This window comes from Corvus hawaiiensis, chromosome 6, assembly GCF_020740725.1.
Source record: "Corvus hawaiiensis isolate bCorHaw1 chromosome 6, bCorHaw1.pri.cur, whole genome shotgun sequence".
Lineage (NCBI taxonomy): Eukaryota > Metazoa > Chordata > Aves > Passeriformes > Corvidae > Corvus > Corvus hawaiiensis.
The window spans coordinates 5,754,193-5,767,696 of NC_063218.1; the positions used below are offsets into that span (position 1 = coordinate 5,754,193).

At 41.5% G+C, this 13,504-nt stretch overlaps 1 protein-coding gene across 3 annotated transcripts in view; it reads left to right on the top strand.

The window, feature by feature from the left end:
* MNAT1 (MNAT1 component of CDK activating kinase) overlaps positions 1 to 13,504 on the top strand; it is a 119,102-nt gene that overhangs the window by 76,307 nt on the left and 29,291 nt on the right. For all 3 annotated transcript variants that reach the window (XR_007204100.1, XM_048305770.1, XM_048305769.1), the window contains exon 7: positions 7,856 to 7,977. Coding sequence is in view for 2 of the 3 variants with exons in the window: in XM_048305770.1 (XP_048161727.1) it covers positions 7,856 to 7,977 (122 nt within the window). In the remaining variant the exon portion in view is untranslated. The remainder of the gene's footprint in view (positions 1 to 7,855; positions 7,978 to 13,504) is intronic.

Genomic DNA, 13,504 nt, shown 5'->3' on the forward strand with positions numbered 1-13,504 from the left:
CTTTTCCTTTCATCTGCCTTTATTGTCCTTTTCGTAATATTTTATTCTTTTTTTTTTGTCTCTGTTGCTATTAAAAACTTCCTTGCTTTCTCTTGCCAGACTATCATCAACCTTTAGCAGTCCCTCCTTAAAATCTAGCTATTCAAAGACTCTCACTTTATTTCTTCCCTTTATCAGGTAGGCATAAGCCATACTGAATGTGATGTTCTGCATCTTTATCAACATTTACCTGGGTCTAGGCTGGATGCTCAGTAAAACAGGGAATATGTCTCTGACTTCCATATGCACACACACAGAGGATCTTCTACAGTCTGAGATCAGCTTTCTGTTTGGCTTTGCTATTTTAAGCAGTCTTTCTTTTTAAATCATCCATCACAGTCTGTATTCCTCCAAAACGATATTGTGGAGCTGTGGCTGTTTGGATGGGGGGAAGCTGCGTAGAGGATCCCAGGAAAGAGCAGATAGTGGAGTACAGTGATGTATGATTCTTTACGAGCTGCTGTTCTTCCACCACAGCAGCCGGTTTTTACAGGTTCCACTGTTCTCCAGGAAATCCTAGATAATTTTCTTGCATAATAGAGGGATCATATCAGTGTAACACACAGGTTTACTTCAGCTAAGTAGGAGCACCAGTAGATTCACCTGTGCGGAGACTCAGGCAGCTAGTGCTGGTTGGTGAGCGATGCCTTGTGCTCTGACCTCCACTGTTGTGTCTGTCCCTCTCTGTGTTCTGCCTCGTGACACACAAAGTGGCATTTGTCATTTATTTCTGCTTCATGTCCCTTGAAAAATCAGGCCCTTAATGTGTGTATTTAAAACAATATTATATTAAAGCCTTAAATCCTGTAATTAGACTGGCTGTTGTTGATAGTTGATACTGTGCTTTGTTGATAGCCAAACCAAAATGACCAAGGCTCCAGAAGTCTCATGGTAGAGATGCAACAAAAGTTTGTTTAGTTCTGCTTAATGCTATGTTAGAGGACTGGTGAAACAAACCGAACAGAACATGGACTTTAAGTCACCTGTAATGAAATGTTTCTCTGAAAATGGGAAGAACCTGCAGCTGTACCCTGAGAAGGGCCCTGTTGCGCCCTGTGAAAGCCACTATAGGAAAAAAAAGTGTGAGCTGATAATGAGGTTTTCAAATGCAACTGGCGTTTCCAGGGTGTCCAAATGCCCCCCAGCAGCCAGCTCATGGCATGGCCCTTCAGTTGAACTGAAAGTGGCTGAACAGGCACCATGTGCAGGGTAGAGGCCCTGGGGACAGAGCAAAAGGAGCAGAAGCAGTTAAGCCGCATCTGGCACAGTGGCATGCACTGAAGTTGAGTAAGTGCTTAGGAGCTGAGACAAAGTTGGGAGCAAGATTGAGAAACCAGTGCAGAAAACCAAGAGTGTGACCTGTGAGCTTATTAGTGATCTGAAAATGTTGTGTTTTAATTCTTTATTCCCTGAAATAATGCTGTCTTGTGTACTGGGCTATCCTTTGATAGTGGCAGGGATTTTGAGGAAAGCTTGGCAGTTCCTGCCAGAACTCTGGGGTCGCCGCCGAAAACATGAGAGTGACTTCTTGCAGCAAACATCCAGACTATGCCCTGAATCCTGCCTGGGCTTCAGCAGGCAGTGCTGGGGAGGACAGTCCCAGGCAGGCGCTGTGATCCAGGGGCATGAGGAAAGGGCACCGGGCTTTTCTGTGCAGAGAGTAGGCACTAAATCCTGCTCTGGCTCTGACCCAGCAGAATTGTATTTCAGCTTGTTAGATGGACACAGGCTTTCTTCTGGGAGATTAGAGAAATGGGGCTTTTTGGCAGGAGCTTAAAGATAAGTCTGGCCAGGTAATTACTTATGTCAGAAAGTTGTAAAGGAAAATTTTGGAGGCAAGTGGAACTGATGGTGTGATTTAACCCATGTTACTCAGTGGTTAATTTCCCAGGTACCTGTTTGTGTAACAAATCACATAATATCTGACTGTCTTTGTTAATAGCTTCTTCAGTGCTGTTGCTCTCTTGGCTTATTTCTGTCATTCCTAAAGAAAGCACATATTTTAAATCTGTTTTGGCATTTGAAAATCAAATTAAGTTACTGTGGAGGGAATAAAAAAGGTCTAAATTTAGTGATACTGTTATTAGGTATCTGAAATAATCTACCACACAGAGAAGGGGTGGGGGGACAATCTTGTGTCTCTGATCTTGCTATTTGTGGTCAGATTTTGGTTTTGAGATCAACAGAAAATCTTAATGTTGGTTCTGTTGCTTTCTGTCAGATCACTTGTTCTCTTTCTGTTTAGCTTCTGAGATATCCTCATAGCACTTCTCATAATCAAGTAAATAAATTAGATTTATTGTTGATTTTTTAAGAGCAGAAGAGAGAACAGTTGGTTTCAGATGTTTAAGTCTTTGTAAAAGCTTCACTGGCACAGGAATTTTAGGCCAAGGAATAGAATTATACATTTTAGTTTGACATACTTTGTGTTTATTTTAAAAGGCTGTGGAAGACAGAGAGGGTAAAGGTTAAAATAATATTAACTGAGCCCTCCAAATCTATCAGTTCCATTCTCCTTTTCCTGAGTATTACTGTAGTCAAAGTAGTTAATCAGAATCAGAAAGCCACATTAGCATTGCTGACGTGGATTTGTCAATGGTGAATTGAGAGGATGGAAACTGGAGGGGGAAAATAAACCCACAACAATCCAGCTTCTGGCTCACACCACATTGCCAAAGATGTTTGCATTAATATCTGTAAGAAATTGTGTTAACATGACATCTTTCCAAAACCTGAATTCTGTTACAAGCTTAACAGTAAAATAGTTTCCTAAGACTGCTTATACTGAAAAATTCAAGGAATTTATAGTTTTGTTTTAATGTTTGCTTGAAAGCGTTTGGATAATTGCACGCTCAGATGATGGTGTGTTTCAGAGGGTCTTTGTTAACCTCTCTGTCCTGCCATGTACAATGGAAGCAGTGCTGGGGATGTGTTTTAGCAGCATCATGTCCTGGCATCCCACAGCCCTTGGTTCTTCCTCATCTCCTTTCGCCAGGCTCAGGAGAGTGACCTGACAGTGAAAAGGGTTAAATAAAAATAACATTGCTGCAAACCAACTTAATGAGATGTAGCGTGAATGTCGCTGTTTCTGTTCTCTGACGTGTGCTGTGGAAGTGGGGTGATAGCAGAGCTGAGTAAGTTCCTAAGCAGAGAGAAATTAAAAAAGCAAGAAGATTAGCTCCAGCAACTAGTCCAGCTGCTGCTAGTACAGAAACTTGCCTTGTCTGGACAAGTTTTACTGACCCCAGTCTCTGGCTTCTGTCTCTTGCCTGGGGATGTTTTTGTGGCATAGCCGTTTCTCCTCTTTCCCCTACTAGTGCATTTTTTGGTGTCAGTCTCCTTTCTCCTCCTCCTCAGCACTTGAAAGATTTCTGGGAAGGCTGTCAGTTGTTTCTTTTTGCTGCTGAGGGAAGGAGGTGAAGGGAGGCGGTATCATTTTGGAAGCAGGGATAGGGAGAAGAGGGCAGGATGGGAGGAAGTGTGAATGCTGCAACTTGGGCCGATATTTCTGTACTCTGCTAAAATAACCTCTTTCTGCTAGCAGGCAGATGTATATACTGATGTACCTGGCATCTGCCAAGAGTCTCTCCCCAAACCTGTGTGAAAGGTGCACTGATACACTATAATTTTGATGTTCTGATAGCCGTGATTCTTCCTGAAAGAGTGTTGTTTTTGTTTAAAGTAAGCTCCTTTTTACTCCAAGGGCAGTTCTTTGTTGTAATCCATGGCTTTTTCTTTGATTAATGCCATGTTGTATCACAATCTGAAACCAAAACTGGTCACTGCTTTTGTTTCTTTTTCAGCTGAGAGTTGTCTCAAACCGTGTATCAGCCAGTCAATTTTACTTCTCATACAAAGACATTATTCAACTTCCCTCCCAATTTAATCCTGTATGTCTCTCATCTGAACCCGTACAGCACATGAATAGAATGTCAGTTGCTCACAAATCCATTGCTGTGCAGGCTTTTATATAAACAAAGTCCTAAGGATAAGCAAATGCCTTCCTTCTAATTAGCAGCATGTTTTGTGGTTCCATACATTCCAATATGTAATAGACAGCTCCAGGGCCTAAAATAATCGTAGGGAAAACACTCGTATGCCACGAAGATTGGGATGGGAGGGAGAGGAGGCAGGAAAAAGTGTTGTCTGTGTTCTTGGAAGCCTTTTCTGTCTTCACTTGGATGCTGTCAGCTTCTTTTACACAAACATTACAGCATCCAAGGGGAATTAGAAATACTTACCCATGACCACATCAGGTTTTAGGTTTGTCAGGAGAAAGCAATGCAGAAGCAGGATCTTGGCTCCACTGCTTTCATTTTGGTTTCAGCATGCTGATAAATGCCTCCTAATGCTGGAAAGAGGTAAGGCTGACTGTCTAGGTGGAATACAGGAAATTTAAAAGTCTTACCTCATAGATTAGAAATGGGTTTTGGATCTGTAAAAGTGCTGTGTAAGTCCAAAGTAACAGTTACTGTCTGTTGTGGTGTCTCTGAAGTTACACAGCAGCTTCCCTTACCAGTCTGTTATGAAGTGGTTAGGGACCACTTGGGACAGAAAGACAAAAGTGGGAGGCTTCTGGTCAAACGGCTTTTAAGTGAGATAATAGTGGTCAAATTGAGCCTTTTAGCTTCAGCAAGGTTTTATTGTGAGTCAGCTTATCCCAACATCTGTGGAAATAGGAAGGGCAATGGTTTTGGTTTCCATCCCAGCCTTTTGCACCAGTCTGTGCCATACCCAGTTCTGGGACCTCACTAACCTGTGCGCTCATTTGGAGGTCTGTGAGCTCAGGAGCCTAAAGGCCAGACAGCTATAGGGCAGGAACAACAGCTGGTCATGGGGCTTTTTACCCACTGCTAAGTGGAATGTAATCCATGTTGCCAAAGCCCATCAGCTAAAGTTGTAATTTTGGGAAACAAAACCAAATGAGCTGTCTCATCCAGCTGCATAATCTCCTTGAGGTGCAGATCTGCTGGCTGCACACAGACCAGTGCAGTTGTTTTGCCATGCAGAAGTACATCCTGGTTCCTAATACTTGCACCTTGACCCGTGAGGGAGGTGAGAAAAACATAGGAGACAGTCAATCTGATGAACCAGAAATGAGTTGCCAGTATTTAGTGGTGCAGATAATTAACTATTGCAACAATTTACCTAGGGGTGTGCCTGGACCTTTATGATCTGAATCTGTAAGTCTAGATTGGATGGCTTTCAAAAGAAGGTGTTTTGGCTGAACTGCCTGTTCTTGGGCTTCATACATGAACACAAAATGTCCTGGCCTGTGCTGGACATGAGGTCAGACCAGCTCAAGGGTGGATGGTTTCTATAATGCAGCTCCTCTTCCAATTTTCTGCTGCTCTCCAGGCCACCACAGTGAGTTGGTGGTGCAATTCCACACCTCACAGAGAGGTCCTTCCTCATGACCCCTGTGCCCCCCCTACCCCTGGTGTGCAGAGCACTCAGCCTTCCCACCATTCATGGGCAGCTCCCTTACAGTTACTGCTCGGTCATCTGAGAGATAATGACCATCGTGATCCCCTGTGACCTCAGGCTCCTTGGGAACCCCACAAAGAGGGGAAGAAAAATGAAACATTTTCATCCCATCCTCCCAGGAGCTCCCAGAGGTGGACATTTGTAGCCCCATAAATGATGGTGGGGAAGGAGGCCGGTGATGAGCCCAGTCCATGTGTTGGGAGCCTTCCCATGTCTCTTGGCCAATGCTGGCAGAAGTTACTCTTGTTAGCAAAGTGTCAGGAAGGCACCAGTGGCAACTCTGCTGACAGTGAGCAGCTGTTCTGGTGGCGTCCTCAAGGGATGGGGTGCCTGGAATCTGAGATTCTCCCTTTTTCCACACAGAATTTACTTCCCAAAATATTTACCGTGGTTTTGATCTTTGCCCAAAACTGAAATTTCTTTTCTATGGCTGGAACAAAATTTGGGTTTGGAAAGAGTGAGACTCTTCACTCCCCAGATGAGGTTGTACACATGTAAAATGTTGGTATGATTTTCCATTTGGTTTGGTTAGAGACAAAGATGTTGCTAAAAATTCAAATCTAAGAGTCTTATTTAAGCATTAACCTTTTGCAATTGGTGTAAGAGGCCCACATAAATATAGTTACAAAGTATTATATTTTAATAAACTTGAATAGATTTTAAATTGACAACTTCTAGGAGAATAGAACCCCCTGCATTTATGTCCTAAAATATCATGAAGTGGGATTAAAGCTGAATTTTTAACCTTTCTTTTCCTACTTTTTTAAAATGTGTGGTAACCTTCTTTTAATGTTGCAGCAATAGTTTGTAGCACATAAATGAAAGTGCTGACCATGAGAGTTGGAGTGGTGCATCGCTGACTGGAGAACTTCCTTCACATCTCATCTCCAGGACACTGTCCCCATACCAGTGTTAGCAGCAGCCTCTCCAGTCCCCTAGGCAGTGCAGAAAAAGCTTAAAACTCTCTGTCTTCATCACATGCACAGGGCTGTTTCAATGGAAAACTTGAGCCGCTGATATTTCCATAGAGATCGGCTTAGATCCACGATTGCACTTCTCAAGGACTTACGTCTTCAGTTTTCTTAGCTATTTTCTGCAACTCCCTAAACAAAAATATCTCTTCTCCAAATTCAGAAAGGTCACTGTCTTCAACCACAAATTTAATTAACAGCTTTCTCCTTCTACAGACCTTTTCATTCCCCTCTTTAGTTAATTTTAACCCAGTGTCCCACATTAGGAGCCTGCATTTTCCACTTGAGGGAGTAGATGCTCACAGGAGTGGCCCCAGGGAAGCTCAGCTCAGTAAGTGATCACCAGTGGGAGCCAGGGTTATACACAGCATTACACCGTGGAAAGCTTCCCATCTCCTGTTTCAGACAAAATGTCTACAAAAACAATACTACTACTTTGCTAAATTCCTGCATTCTGCAGATGGGAAGCTCAATTTCTACAGGGAAAGCCAGGCTGTTTTGGGGCAGCTCACGATGCTCCATCTTTTTGCTGCTGCTGCTAATTTTTGTGAGCACCATAGAATACAGTAGAAAATTGAAACTGTGTGAAAGATCAACAAATCAGTGTAGAATGTCACGCAGCAACATCTGTTAACTTTGGCTCTATCTCAGATGCTCCTGACCCCCTCCTTCCCAGCCACAAGTCTCCTACTTTGTGAGAGCTCCGAGTGATAGGGACTTGGAGAGGAAGGGTGTGGAAATGTCTCACTATTTCTCAGTGGTCTGAAGGGCTTGCAAAAGTACTATCTGGAATGAAAACTTAATGTTTGTGTGTTTCTATATTTTTAATTATGAAACAAATGGGAATTTGCTGAATGAATTAATTGTATTGCTCTGTAAAAGTCTGTCTTGAGAGCCATTATGTATGGGAGCTTACAAAGCCTGTGGAGAGAAAGGAAAGTGGCTTCCCTTTCTAATTAGGGCTTTCAGGAAATCTTTGATTACAGAATCAAGTAGGGTTGCTCAGAAACATTTGTTTGGTAGTACTTCAGATAAATGAAATTTGTGCCTAATAATAATTTTGCTAGTGACACTGGAAGCAGCTGTACTTGCTAATGGTAAACTTGCCCTGAATAAATCTTCCCCCCTTCCTTCTTGTCCAAACAATTATAGCTCATGAAACATCACTTCCAATTTGTAGGTCCCAGTAAAAAAATGTAAATCATGGAGCGATACAGCGAACAGTGTGTTCTTAATGGGATGGTGTTTGTCTGGACCAAGTTAATGCTTGTTCTTATATTGCATATAAAAAAAAGTAAAAATAAAACCTTGACCCAGTATGTAGAAATTTAACTTTGTTTTTTTTTGCTTTTCAACAGGGTCAGCATATTTCATTAGCTCCCATTCAAAAGTTAGAGGAAACTTTGTATGAATATCAGCCTCTGCAAGTGGAGACATATGGACCACAAGTTCCAGAGCCTGAAATGCTGGGAAGGCTGGGGTAAGTAAATCAACACATTTTAATTCCCATTTCATGGCATTATAGCTGGGATTGTTACCATCTTCAGATTGCCAGGGATCTTTTTTTTTTTCTTCCTTTTTTTTTTTTTTTTAAGGATCTTTACAAAATATTAGACTTCCTGCCCAACCAACATTTTGTTTAGGTGGATAAGCTGAAATTTTTGGTCCTGTTGCCTTTATAGATCTATTTAGAGCTGGACTGGATTGCATTAGTGTTTTTAAGGTTGTCCTTGGCAGTCGTAGTGAAGTAGCTGTTCATTTTCAGTTGCACGGTATTAAAAAATAAATAAATAAAAATCTGGGGCTTAATTTACCCAGCTGTAAGCCAGTAAAAATATTAAAGTTGGGCTGTTTGCCATGGAAAAGGGTAGATTTACTTGTCGACTGCTGTCTACAGTCAAACTGTGTTTGTGAGAAATGAAGCACAGAGCTTAACTTTGTCAAAAAATATAATGCAGGGCTGGTCCAGCAGCTTGGCAGCATCGTGGTGTGCAGCCATGTTTGGAAGGGAGTTTGGGAACCTTCTGTGCATGGGTAAAGGAGGTTAGGAAGTCCAAAAGAGATGTGTTTCCTCTCTAGAGACGTGTTCATGGCTTAAATGGCACCTGAAAATGTGTAGCTACTGGGGTAGTGTCACCCAGCTCATCATGGCCTGACTCTCAAGGTCATCAGCACTTCCAGTGCCTGGAAAACTGCATGGCAGAATGAATGTGCAGGCTGGCAAGGCAAGAAAGAGTTTAAAAAATAACAGTTTATGTTTGGCTGTGCAGTCTGGGAAAACTGAAGCCACAAAGTACTGAACAAAGTTGAGGCAATTTAGTGTGCAGTTTCAGAGACCACTGAAATCCAAACAGGAATCCCATCTAGTTCACTGGCATGGGAGAAGTTGTGTCTCATCCAGGAAATGACAGAGGTAGATAGACTAAGTAAGGTAAATAAGCAACCTAATGGTGCTTCAGAAAACTGAAGGCTGTCTGGAATTGAGGCTGTCTCCATTTTTACTGTTTCTGTGTCCTCCTGATGCCTGTATTTTTTATTATCTGGTATCAAGCTTCTGCAACCAAGTATTAATTAGCAGCTTAAACTTGGACAGAGCCTGGTTCAGCCTTTGCCACCTGTTTGGATGGAGCACAGCTGTCAGGGACCTCCAGTGTGAGGGGAGCTTGGAGGCCCCCTCAGCCTCATCACAAACGAGAAAAAGATGACTTGTGCAGGGATGATTCCCTTTGCCTGTGCCGCATGAATGCTGGTGTCCAAATCTGTCAGGAATGCTGTCATCTATGTCCATTGCATTTAATGGCACCGGTTCTGAGGCAGTCCAACGCTTCGTGGAACAAAATCCTTTAAATTCTGCAGTTGCAATGCAGCGTCCATGTGGGAGGGTGTTCAGAGGAGGGTTTGCAAACAATGCCATAGTCTTTTCTTGGAGACACTTTTAAATGTGTCATTTTCCTCCTGTGAACAGGAGCAACCAGGCTTGTTGGGCTTGGCTGTGGAGGTGATGAAGGAGTTGAGGGGTGCGGGGTGGCTGCGGCAGCAAGGGGAGGCTCATGGGTGGGTGGGTTGGTGGTGCCCACCAGAAGAGTTCTGAGTCCTGAGGCTGTTTGCCATTCCAAAACAAATACATCATTGCTGTGGGTTCCCAGCCAGTACAGCTCTAACCCTATTCCATGGGGTGTCTGAAATACCTTAAGCCGTGCAGGGCTGTTGGTTTATATATTTGTGTTTCTGTGTTTATATGAACTCATGCGCATTTCCTGTTGATGATGAATGCTTAACTAATGTGCCTCTATCCCTGCTTTGGGGCTTTTCAGGCAGCTGCATACAGCTGCCTGGGTGAGGCAGAAGAGCTGGGCACAATGTAAACCTCTCCAGCTAAAGATTTTTAGTTTCCTATTCATTTGTGCTTATAAAAGGCCAGGCTGGATGGGGTTTTGAGCCACCTGGCCTAGTGGGTGGCATCCCTACCCATAGCAGGGGGGTTGGAACTGGATGGTCCTTAAAGTCCCTTCCAACCCAAACCATTGTACGATTCTAAATGTATTTAATTATTTCATTTTTTCAAATTTTGGGTTTTCCCTCTTTTCATTTTCCTGTTAATAACTTTGCAGTCTGGATATTTATTGCTGCTAAATAGTCCCCTCAAATGTACAGGCTGTTATCTGAGAATTATTGCAAAGACACTGTCAACCTGGTGATTTTGAATTCATTTCAGGTAGCATAATTTATTGACTTTTTAAAAAAAATACAGTTTTATATCTTCAAAACACTCAGTACATGGTTTTTTAAATATTCCTTAACCTCTTATCTTCTGCAAGACTTGCTTTAGGTTTCAGAACTTTTTTCTTTTTCTTGGTGAATTGATGTAATGAAGGACACAGGTGGCAAGAAGGTTTTAGCAAAGAGCAAGAAAAAGGGTAAATCCTTAAGGGATTGTGTAGAACATTTGTAAGGAATCTTTTATAATTTAAAAAAAATGCTTTTTAAGATGACTTGTATTATTTGCTTATTAGGCTTTTCAAAACACTTCATGAGCAGACCATAAACTTGATTTTGCATTTTTCCACTGCTCTTCTGTGTGGAGTTTGTATATTTTGGAAAAAAAGGATATTTATGTTCAAATTGTTCTTACAAATTTGTTTTCAATTTCCCCCGGGGATGTAAATTTTCTTTTTTTTTTTTCTTAAGTACTGCAGAAAAGCATTAACAATCCTTATGCACTTTTTTGTTAGGGTATTGGAAATCTGAGAATAATGAAGATTTAGGTTTTTTTTTTCCCCCCAACACAAATGATTGGTGTAATGTGTAGAGGTTTGTGTCCTTCAGCCCCCCATAAAGGTCACTTTGGTTGTTCAAACTCGAGGACCAGCTCATGCTTGTCTCAGCTGTCAGATGGAAACGTGACTTGGAAAAGGGGAGAGGATGTGTGAGAGCATCTCCCAAACATGTGGTGCTGCCCTTGGAGGAAAGTGGGGTCTTGGATCACTGGAACGTGCCCATCCTGGGGGCAGCTTCTGCAGCTGCCTGTCCCTCCACGATGATGAACAGCCCTGGGTCTGTGTGACTTTGTCACTGCTCTGAATTACTGAAGTGTTCAGGGACATGCATTCAGAAATGTTTCTGCACAGAGTTGAGGGCAACTTATTGATATGTTTGGAGAGAGAGATCTCTGTCTTATCAAGGGCTCTACTGGCACTTCTGCTGTCACCACAAACTATTAGTTTGGTATAGTTTAACTGAAGTGGGAAGTGTCACCTTTTGGTTCAAAGTGGTGCAAATCTGTTGAATTGCATTTTGGGGAGCAGAGGTGTTTGGCTGCAAGAGAATGCAAGGAGCACCCGGGTGCTTGGGCACTTGCTGCCATTACTTTTCTTAGATGGGCAAAAAAGGCCTGTCTCTCTTTATTTTATTTTTTTTTCTTTCTGATGTTTTTGCTGAGCATGCTGAATTTGTGTGGTTGGAGGTCTGCATTTTTCTTACTGGAAAGCAAAAGAAATGAAAAATATAACAAACTGACGTGCCAAGTAGCAAAAGAATAACCCTGGATGGGGATGGAAAGTGGTGTGTTGCTTTAAAAATATATGTTTGATACATAGTTTTGATTCTAAAGAAAAAGAAAACAGCAACAAAAAACCCCTGAGGACCCAAATGATGTTTTTTTGGAGGTCCTGAAAAATGTAGACTTTCTTGGCAGTAATTGTAAGTCTGTCTGTCTAACAGGAGCAGCCACCAAGTTTTACAGCTGTGAAGAGCCATACACAAGCCACTTAAAAACTGACTATAAATTGAAAATCTGCTTATGTGATTACATTTTGGGTAAAGATATGTGAACTTCATGACTCAAAGTTTAGAAACAGTCTCCTGTAATCCAAAGTGGATCATACTCAGCAGTGCCAGTCATATCTTCACCATTCTCATAAAATTGAAGTAATTTACAAGTCAGGTTAAAAATTTCTATTTGCAACAGACCTGGACCAACAAGCCTGGACTGCTTAAAATAAAATAGTGTTTGCCTACTTAGCTTTGGAGAGATCCAAGCCTAATATATATATGTGTATATAAAAAATCAGGTTTCCTCCTTTTTTCTTTAGTGAAAAATGTGACTTCCCATTGATCTAGCAACTTGTTTTCAGGTATAACCACTTTGTTAGGATCACCCCAGTCAGTGTTTTGTTTAAGTAAGATGCAGAAAATGAATTTCAATGGTGAACACTAATCTAATGAGGATAGGTAATATAATTTGATAAATTAGAAGTTAAATCTAAACAGAATGCAATTTTAAGAGTTGAGGGGGTAAGTACTGAAGCAGAGTGGGAGTGCTGTGAAAATCTGTACATACAATGAACATGTTTTAGCCCACTGTGCTTTTTCTTGTGAACAACTGTATTGATTCATTCCTTTTTTCCTAGTGTAGGACAGCTCAGGCATTTTAAATTTCACATTAAGATGAGGTTGGGTTTCATATCTGTTAGAGCTTTGTTAGTGTTTAATTTTTAACCTTCACTTCAAGTGGAAAATTTCTGCATATTTCTTTGTTGTACAGTGTTGTAGTGTAATTTGAAACACATGTAGAGTTCTGGCACTCAATCTAGAAATGATTCGTGTAACTTCTTTGCTGTCAGTCATTGTGATTTTTTTTTTTTTTAAAGTGAGGCATAAGTCAGGATAGTCTCCAAACTATTCTTACAGCATAGCTGAGCTGGTCCTTGGCTGGATTAGCTTCTGCTAGAATCCTGTCAGTGTCTGTGTAGGGTTCAAGACAGTGAAATAACTGAGAACTGATTTTGAATGGGTGACAGGACTGCTGGGCTTTAAAAGTCATAGCAGGTGATTTTTCACATCTGCTCTGTCACTGGGGTATGCAGATATTTCTTGAATCTTGGAAAAGGAGAAAAGCCACAAACGAAGGGCTGATTTGATCTGCTTTGGCCCATTGGTTTTGAACACTGAATTCATTCTGCTCCTTTTAATGGAATCTAGTCTCTCAATAAGCTCAGTAGTCAGAGTCAAAAGATTGAGTAAGATCAAGGAAAGCTTGTCTTTCTTTGGAGGGCACATAGAGGGCTACACTCCTTGCAGGAATTCTCTTGGCTACCAAGGCATATGGTCTGAATTTCCCAGTCTCCTGTTGCAAGGCCTGATCCTCAGCAGATAGATTTCTGTCTGCTGCAAAACATTTTGCATTGGGTACCTAATGAATGAGAATTGGCAGGTAAGGAGTGATTATTGCTTTAAAGACTCAGCTACATTTCCATACAGCCTTTTATTTTTTGTTCATTTTATCATGAATAATTGGATAAAAACCTGTGAATGGCAAAAAAAGTACAAGTACTGTGTGGGTACCCTTTTTGGGAATAGTGAATATGGCCAAATGTGCTGTCTCTTTCAAGACAGGAGAGAACAAGGCAACAGAACTACCTGTAAACCATCTTAATCTGGTTTGATATAGAAACTGTCTGGTATTGCTTTAGCGTTCCACAGAAATCCTACAGGCTTCATTTTAGGAT